The following is a 9862-nucleotide window of genomic DNA, read 5'->3' on the forward strand; positions in this document are numbered from 1 at the left end:
GGAGGTATCCAGCAGGTATGGCCTTAGAAAAGGCATTGCGTGTAAATTCTACACTATCAGTCTTTCGTCTGATTTGTGTACATGAAACAACCATCTTGAACAGAGTAGAACAATTCACAAGGGTGACAAAAGATGGCTTCATCGGAAAAAAAGGCTTTATGCTCAAAAGCTACTATCAGCAAGATGAAAATGTTTTCACTCTGAACACTATCCTTTATATTTTCTTTGGCTATTTTGTAAGTGCAAAGTCAGGTTGTTACTAATATTCGACCACGTGCTAGTCATATACTTAAACTCAAGAAACGGCTGGCTGTAGCAAAGATAATTCGGAGTTGTGCCTCATTGTTTAGCAGCTCATTAAAAATGAGCTTATCCAAAATTTTAGTGGATTTTACCACAAATTGTCGATACACTTTGCATATCATTTGATTGTTTGTATATCATATATCAATCCGTGTATCATTTGATAATGTTTTTAATGTTTGAGGTGATCTGACCACCAGGATGTTTCAAGATAAAAATCAACAAAACTTCATTAGGATTAAAATGCTCAGAAGAAAAATAAGGGCAAAATGATGTCACTAGTTGTTATTGTTGTTATAGTTGATATCAGCTATTGTGGCCAAGTTACAGCATTACACATCTCTCTATTCTGTTGGTCTCTTTGCAAGTACTAAGGCCGTAATCACACTTTCGCTTAATCTGAGTGTTATAAATGTAACGAAATTTATCGATTTTACCCTTGAAAAATTCTGGCAATCAGATCACCTCCCTCAAACATCAATAACAATCACAAATGATAGTAGAAAAACAACAAATCTTCATGAACAGCATCTTAAATTAGCCAGGATTACTAGATCATGCCTTTCAATTTATTAATTTGTTTTGGTAGGGAATACATTAATATATGACATTTAAAACAGAATTGGCTATTGCTAAAAGAAGGAAAAAATTTGAGAACTTCATTACTTTGGATTCAGCCAATCAGAGCACCTTATATTCCTTGCTAAATCATACCTCGTGTCTAGCCTGGGCATGGCTCTCTTGGGGGTAGGGGTGGTCTGGGTGGGGGAGAGCTTGGGCATGGATCTCTCCTCCACCCCCAAGAGAACCATGCCACCTCGTGTCTGTCTAAGGATAGTTTCAATACATTCAACCGAGGTTGAAAGTATCAGCACTTGTCTGAAAGTGTTAGCCTTCCCCTATATTCAGACATAGCAAATGAAAAGCAATGGTGGTTTCAAGTAACTTTTGGTTGCACTACATTTAGTGTATTGTAACTAATGCATACAAATCAGTTTTAGAAAAATTAATTTGAGCATCTTTGTAAGGGTGACCCTTCTGCTTGTACAATCTAATATCAAAACATTCGCTGTGTTTTCCTGATATTTAGAAATGATTCATGCCTCATCAACAATCCGTAAGAAGATATGCCCTCAAGGCTTAATGAATAATTAGGGATTGAGTGTGATTGATATTACACTCATATACAGGTATGCGACACCACCTGTTGCATGGATTAGCATTAATCTCTAACATGCTACAAGTACTTGGACCAGCAGGACACTCGATGTCACTGCACACCACTTCTCTTGTCTATAAAAGATAAAACAAGGGCTGAGCAATCAAACTGGGGGTGAGCAAGAAGCGAGAGAAGTCATACAAATCTTAAACTGAATTGTCTCACTTCTGCTGGCATGTGTCGCCAGTACCTAGTTTCCTTGGGTAGGTCTGAATATGTGTATCTTTTTCAGTAACTTGTTGTTCGTCTGTGTGCGATTCTCTTTACATCATCGTAAGAAATGTTTACATTGGTCGATTATATATAAGTTTTAAATATTGCACTTATTCGCCAGATTTCTTTATTATGTTTCTGATAATTAAGACATCTACATTTTGCTTGTTTCACTGATACCAGAGTTGATATTACAGCTACATTAACTAGTGTTGTAATCTACCAATTACAAACCTTCTCATCTAATCTAGTCAACAGAATTTTAAGTTGAGTGGAACATGGCGTTAACACGCTATAAGGTTGAGCTATGTAATTAAAGATTAAGATAAATTGTGATACAAAAATAATAAAATTATACTAATAATCTCCTACTGTCTATGATGCTACTTATAAATCTAGTAGGTATTTATATTGATATATACGATGAATTTAAAGAATATCATATCTGACTGTTTCATGATATTTGTAGGAGTTGTCCTACTCGCCCTAGAATGCTGCTATGGACAAAGTGAGTACTTGCGTTTATTTCTTTAGCTTCCTGATAGAGCCATTTTTGGTTTGAGATGTTTTTAATTTTATTAGACACTTAATAATTACAACTATCATTCTTGAACAAAACCATGAAGAATATAGGAAATACTAGCTGTGCCTCCCGGCGTTGCTCGGGTATTAAAAATCAGCTTATGAACCATAAGAAGTGAAGAGATTTGCTTACCACTTTCTGGCAGGCAACTCTCCAGCAAGTGGCAGGCCTGGCACATTGCCAATAGAAAATTCCACTAACCTATGTAGTTAGTAAGCTTCAAATGCCGTAGGCAATGACATTGCGTCAGCATTGTTGCCCAGCTAGGCTATTCTAATAATAGCTACAGCCGGAATGCAGACAGACATACGACATACCGACATAAAACATACTATGAGAAATATATATCTAGATATGTGCTGCATCCAACCATGACCTGAATATCCTAGACACAGATTTATCCCATTGAATGTACCACCTCATAGAAATAATTGCACTCTGACTTATATGTGCAAATACTACAAACAGCCTTTCCAACTGCAATATGTTTTAAATAAATGAGTTTTATTCGAAGCAGTTGATGTGTTAAACTATCGTACATGTAGGTACTATTTTTACTAACTATGTTTGACTTGCAGACTGGAATGCTTGGGGTAACTGGGCAGCCTGCACAGCATCCTGTGGAACTGGAACCACTAGCAGAACTAGGGAATGCGCTGGACCCGCTATTTGCACTGGTCACACAGCTGAAACTGGAAGCTGTCATCATGCTGTAAGTAGGAGTTGCCTCCTCTTCTTCCTTAGTTACCACAGTCATATGTAATCAAGCTATGTAAACCCAGCGTACCACAATACGCTCGTCTTAGAGAGGTGGTATAAACTTAAGTAATTGGTGTTTTATAATACACATTTTTTATTAACTATATTAATTAGAATATAATACATCAAATATGTTACAGCGCATTTTATTAAATTTCAGTGTATCTCCGTGTGTTTCGTCAGTTAACACTATGTAATATATACTTGGAAATATTTTAAACATAAATTATTGTAATACACATATTGAAAAAATGCAATACATTATATATAGTAGTGTATAGTTATATCACAATATCTTGAGGTGAATGCTTTATCTCCAAGGAGTCTGCAGTAAACCTAATCTGGAGTTGCGCTACCTTGCAACTTAGGCTAGTGAGTGCTTGTGGGTGGAGAAATGATCTGTCTCTTTTTAATATGATAGAGTATATATAACTTACATCTTGTAACTCAATAAATCACAGCTTGCATTTCCGGCTGTCACCATACGTATATCCATCACCACGCTAAAAGATATCTTTCCACATTTTTATTTATTGAAATGCTTTTTGTTATACCAGGTGCCTTGTGAATGGGGTGAATGGGGTCCATACGGCTCTTGCTCTACTTCCTGCGGTCCTGGAGTGCTCACGAGATTTCGTAACTGTGAAAATGGAAACATAACAAGTAATACCTGCGTGGGCTCATCCAATTCTACGACGCCGTGTAACGTACGGGTATGTACTCGTACTGTGACTTACTTAAACTAATTACAAGAATCTGGTTCTGTTAGCTATTCAATAGCATACATAGCAGCATGCACAACCTGAGATATTGATTATGGCAGAAGCAGAAAATTAAAATTGTATATTTGCTGAAAGTGTCTTTAGTTTTGTATGTTAGGTTTATGAATGTTTTTTTTATGGCTGGGGCTCTTTCCAACCATCTCAAGATGAGATAATAACTCAGTCAGTATCATCTATGCAGTGTATCAATATATAATTTAGTGTGTTCTGAGCCTACCTATAGTTGTAAAGATTTATTGTTGATTATTTTTTGTATTTTAAATGATAATAATATCGATATGTGCTTACCTGGGATGCAATTCAGCAATTAGAGAGTGTCACTGATTAATTTCAGAACCACTATCTTTACATTTTAGGAATGCCCCCAATGGGCTGCTTGGGGTCACTGGAGCGCTTGCTCGGTGTCTTGTGGCCCTGGTGCTGTTATAACTCGGGCCAGAGTATGCAATGGTAATGGAGAGTGTGCGGGAAACTCAACAGAAACTGGATCTTGCAGTCCAGCTTTCCTTGTATGTAGAATTACTTTAGCTAATACATTTTCACATATAACAGGCCATGTAGAGCAAACGTAGTAGTTGCCATGGCATAACTCTATGATAGCAATGACATAATTCTATGTAGGTCAGCCTTAAGCTGACATTCATGGTTTAAACCTGTGTTAAGGCCTGGATACACAGCATAGATATTTGCTGTGGCTACACGCCTCAACACCATTAACCATTAACATGTGCCATGTTGACACATAGACTGACCAATGAAAATTGGTCTCAGATGTGGGAAGGTAATGACATCCTTGCTGGTTTTTCCAGTACTGCTCAAAAAGCATCATCAGAATATTTGTATTACTGTGTGGATCATCAACTATTAGTGATAGTGATAGAGTTTGTGTGGCTAGGTCATCTTCCTCTTACTCTATATAAATCTCATTGTCCGGTCATTTGGCATGTCCGGCTAAAGCTATTAAAATTTAGGAAAGAAATCTCTGCTTAATGTTGGATTTGATCTCAGAACCTCTCGCTCGCCAAGTGATAATCTAACCAATTAAACTACGCAAGATGCAATGATTTCGAAGGCGATATGTGTCGTTATTTTGGTTAAAATACGCATAGAACTCAGCACGTAACATCATTAAAGCATGCTTTCATGGCTCTTATTAGTGAGTTTAGCCATACGGATTGTAGCATACTCAAATTAGTCGTTGGCAATATGCCAGGCACATGGCGGGTGGCAGGCAACCTGGCACTGTTTATGAGATTTTTTTAATATGCGTGCAACGTAGGATATTCGGCTAGTTCTGGATACAAGGTAATTCTTTAAACTAGATTTCCAAATCCACGAGTATCTGTAAACAGTTGATTCCAATCTCATTGTGTATTAACAATTTTATAGGAATGTCCTGGGGTGTGGACTCAATGGGTTGGCCTACCTTGTTCGAAAACCTGCGGACCAGGAACACAGATCAGAACCAGAACTTGCCCAGCACCAGGCAGATGTAACGGAGACTCCCAAGATGCCATTCTCTGTAATGAGCAGGTAGGCAGGCCATTTTAGTGACCAAAAACATACAAACTACATCTTGCTTAAATATTTACTGCTAACATCAGTCAGTAGAACTGTGGAGCCTTCAAGATCAGAAATTTTCTGGTTGAATTATATATGGTTCCAATCACTTATTTCACCAGCCAAGTTCAGCTAGCTTACCTAGCTGCTTTATTAACCACACCATTGGTTTATTAGTACCATGGGTTTCCATGGATACCGGCGTATCAATGACCCCACAGTAGTTTGTACATGTACATTCTGAACTGGCCACTACAAGCAACTATAAACATGTAAGTTTATGGGCCATCCAAGGCATACAGTAATCAGGAGGTACGCACTGTAGAATGAGTCCCAATAATAAAAAGCAGACCTACATTATGATGAAATACAATTTTAATATCATGCTAACTGTTTTCCAGTTTTATTCTGATTTATAATAACTGGTGTTTCTTACTCGCAGGTTTGCCCAGGAACAGGTGATGCCGGTCAGTGGAGCGAGTGGAGCACCTGGAGTGCATGTTCTGAGACCTGTGGCAGGAGAGGCAGAGTGAGCCGTGTCAGGACCTGTAATTCTGAAACATGTGTTGGTGACACAGTGGAAGAAGCAAGATGTGGCAGGCAACCAGTAAGTACTATTTACATAATGCAGGATGGCAGGAAGTTAATACCCTGCGAGTTGTGCGATCACCAAGTCTCTGAGTCTTTTAACCGATTGGTAGTAATAGTCAGGAAAATGCAAGGAAGCAGCATTACGAGCTTTCTCTAATCTGTTCCTATTGCGTATATACACCTGGTTGGTCATAATGTTTATTAGACTTTTATCATGTACATTAACAGTTTCACAGATAAACTTACATAAAATTTTAGTAGATTTTAAAAGAAAATATCAGTTTTTTAATCGTTTGCGATTGAATTTGATGTTTGAGGTGATCTGACTGCCAGGATGTTTCAAGATTAAAATTGACAAAACTTGATTGCAGTTGAAGCGCTCAGAAGAAAAAATGCATGCTAAAAATGACATCACTAGTTGCACGGCAGCCTGTCTCTCGTTATTGATACCGGCTAATGCCTGCAAGTGGCAGCGTTACCGTCTCGATGCTGTCAGTCTCTTCGACCATTGTGCAACTATAGGTGTCCTAATTGCACTTTCGTTCTGCAATTAGGTGTAGAACACACAAACGCTTAGATCGTGCACTAATTGCACAATCTGAGCATTTTAACCCCGATCAAGTTTTGCTGATTTTAATATTGACACATCCTGGCAGTCAGATCACCTCAAACATTAAAAGCAATCGCAAATGATAAACAATACTGATATTTTCTAATAAAATCTACTAAAATGTTTTTGGCAAGATCATCTTTATGTAGTAGCTGTCCACTGCATATGCATGCCTACTAGCCAAGGAAACAGTTTTCACCGCTTTGCATACAATGACAAGTAATTTTAAGTAATGTATTATTTATAATGAGTAGCCACTTTAATAAATGCGTCTTACAGAGATGTCGGCGCAGACGTAGACGACGGAACTGTCGAAGAGGTCGTAGATGCCGAAATAGAGCGCAGGCATGATTTCAACAGGAGCTGCACCATTCAGTAGGTCTATGATAACATCCACTGGGTTCACCATCAAACTCTGGCCTCATGGCAACTTTGATAACGGAACATTTAACGTGTTATCAACATTTATGGGTATATTATGCCTGGTAGTTGCAATGTTAGTCTCATCCCCCATCTCTGTGAAATAACCCCAATGCTTTTATGAATTAACTTTTTTAAACGATAGTTTCAGAGGCTAGATAACTTGCTCTAATGATTAGTGTTGATGTTGTAGAGATTGAATGGTTGATATGGTTGTGTGATAAGTTATTTTAATAATAAAACAAGTATTGATTTTAACAAAACGCTCTGCGCTCACAGCTGATGCAAAAATGGGAGATGTGATATACTGTCTTTCGTAATCACGTTCTCAAAAAGGTTTAATAACACAATAAAGTGAATAAACAATTATGAAGGTTGTCACCTATAAAATAATGGTGACACGATTCTTGTCAACACCAGGATAGCAAGAGGTCGGGTCAACAGCAGATTACTTGTTCTAATTAGAATGATTTCACTACATAATATCCCTAATAATACATGGAATAACATATCATTAGATAAAAATATATCAACCAGCTGCCAGTAATCTGTACAGGTGTTTGGGCCAACCATAGAGTTATCTCCCCCTAGAGTGATAACTGTGCATTCAACAACACGAGCCTTTCCGGTGCCAACAAGGAGCGTTTAGGCCACGCCCCTTTTTTGTGCTAGTCACTCGTAGTGATTGACAGAACAATAACATCAGCCATGAGAATGATCATGAATTTGCACAGTTAAGGTAGTAATTATTGCTCATACTAAAGAGATGATGATTATAGTTTATTACTCTAATATATGCTTATTATTTAAAGCAATTCAATACTTCCATGACTTGCAAAGACACTGAGTAGACAGTGTTAAGTAAGTGAGTTAATACAATCAGTAGATAGATACTCAGATACTGCATCCCAATAATACATATATATATGTATATATATATATATATATTACTGGTGTTTATAAATTATCAGCCGTGAGAGAACTGATCTTTCCTTCTCTTTCCTTCTCTTCCCTCCCTCTACAATCAGCCTGTTGTGCTTTGTGATGTGGTGCTTTATCCTGATGTCAAGATATTTGCTGGCTACCATTCTCACAAGCTGGAGCCTATGTTCCAACTCCATCTCAACCAGCTCACATTGGTGTGTAAAAAGCCTGGCTGGTTGATCCTCCATCAGGCTTTCGAACACCAATGCTTCTAGCTTAGCGTCTACACACTTTTGAGTCAAAAACATAGGGTCCAGGAATGTGAGAATGACCTGCTCACACCGCTGCAGAATGGTTGTTACTGGCTATGAAGGAATTTTCAAGTTGGAAATTCCAATAACTAATCTATTAGCTACTAGCATTCTACTACTAATGTCTCCGTGGTGATTTCGCCAAATGAGTGATCTTGTAAGACTTTGTTAAGACTTATAAACTGAAATTTATTGCTTTTAATTGGGGAGAAAGGGTGTGAAGACCCCAAACTTGCATTTTCACTAATTTCCAGGCTCACTAATCTAGTATTGGTTTTGACTGCCAGTAATGTAGTGAGTGAGAGATCCTTTTCTGCATTGAAGCGAATCAAAACATCGACGAGGAGCACCATGGAGCAGGCTCGGCTAAATAATCTTCTAATATTTCACATATATAGAGATGTTGAAAGAGATACAGAATCAGTTAAGAAATATTTGTGTCATCGACACATTGACAGAACTAGAGCTATTGCAATAAATAAGTAATAGCTCTTGTTCTGTCAATGTCCCTTACAGAAATCTGTAGTGTCATGAGTTTTATATTGGTCGTTGAATGAAGAAAACGTTTTGCCTACTATGAACCATAAACAATATATTTATATAGATTTTGATGCTTACAATTGATTGCCTTTATGCATACTTTGAGGGTTGTTGATGCTTAAAAGGTCTAGAGCTTCGGGGTGCTGCCCCGAACCCCGTTGGGGGCTGCCACCCCCTCCCCAGGTGTTCATAACGAGTTGCCTAACATTTACAGTTCCACTTTGCAACCAGGGAATACAGTTTAATAGTTAGAATGGTAAATGTTGTATACAGTATGTTATAATATGTAAAAATAAATTTTCTGTCCAAAGACTTCTTTATTACTCGGGCAACGCCGGGTAGTACAGCTCATGGTTGATAGCAGTCAATTAGCTTTCCATCACACTAATGCAATACAACCCCAGTATGACCATCTATCTTATCTATGAGTAACTGATTGCATTAACTCACTTACTTAACACTGTCTATTCAGTGTCTTTGCAAGTCATGTAAGTATTGAATTGCTTTAAATAATAAACATATATTAGAGTAATAAGCTACAATCATCATCTCTTTAATATGAGCAATAATTACTATCTTAACTGTGCAAATTAATGATCATTCTCATGGCTGATGTTATTGTTCTGTCAATCACTACGAGTGACTAGCACAAAAAATGGGCGTGGCCTAAACGCTCCTTGATGGCACCGGAAACGCTAGGGTAGTTATCACTCTAGGGGGAGATAACTCTATGGGGCCACACGCAACTAAACTGTCAACCAATATTCAAACATTTCAGGCCTGTATTCCCTTGATGCAAGTTGGGGCTGCAAATGTTAGGCAACTAGTTATGAACACCTGGGGGTTTGGGGGCGAAGTAAGCCCCCTAACGGAGTTCAGGGCAGCGCCCCGAAGCTCTGGACCATTAAAGCATCAACAACCTTCAAAGTACATATGTATAAATGCAATCAATTGTAGACATCAAATTTACATAAATATAATGTTTATGGTTCATAGTAGGCAATACTTCTTTTTCATTCAACGAATGATATAAAACTCATGACACTA

At 37.9% G+C, this 9862-nt stretch overlaps 1 protein-coding gene across 1 annotated transcript; it reads left to right on the top strand.

Moving 5' to 3' along the window:
• The first annotated feature begins 1658 nt into the window (after positions 1–1658).
• On the top strand, positions 1659–7125 carry LOC137406654 (A disintegrin and metalloproteinase with thrombospondin motifs adt-2-like). The gene is made up of 8 exons (XM_068093259.1): positions 1659–1725; positions 2205–2243; positions 2897–3030; positions 3635–3790; positions 4216–4368; positions 5249–5392; positions 5862–6026; positions 6900–7125. Exons 1-8 carry the CDS (start codon positions 1698–1700, stop codon positions 6969–6971), a joined length of 891 nt encoding a protein of 296 aa, XP_067949360.1. The 5' UTR covers positions 1659–1697; the 3' UTR covers positions 6972–7125.
• Positions 7126–9862: the final 2737 nt, after the last annotated feature.

Source organism: Watersipora subatra, chromosome 10 (assembly GCF_963576615.1).
Source record: "Watersipora subatra chromosome 10, tzWatSuba1.1, whole genome shotgun sequence".
In the NCBI taxonomy this organism is placed as follows: Eukaryota; Metazoa; Bryozoa; class Gymnolaemata; order Cheilostomatida; family Watersiporidae; genus Watersipora; species Watersipora subatra.

Bases quoted from the DNA above. Each gene is read 5' to 3' on its own strand.
- LOC137406654 (XM_068093259.1), top strand. From the start codon at position 1,698: ATGTGTCGCCAGTACCTAGTTTCCTTGG. The intron at 1,726-2,204 runs GTAGGTCTGAAT...TGATATTTGTAG, and splicing joins CCAGTACCTAGTTTCCTTGG to GAGTTGTCCTACTCGCCCTA. The intron at 4,369-5,248 runs GTATGTAGAATT...ACAATTTTATAG, and splicing joins CTTGCAGTCCAGCTTTCCTT to GAATGTCCTGGGGTGTGGAC.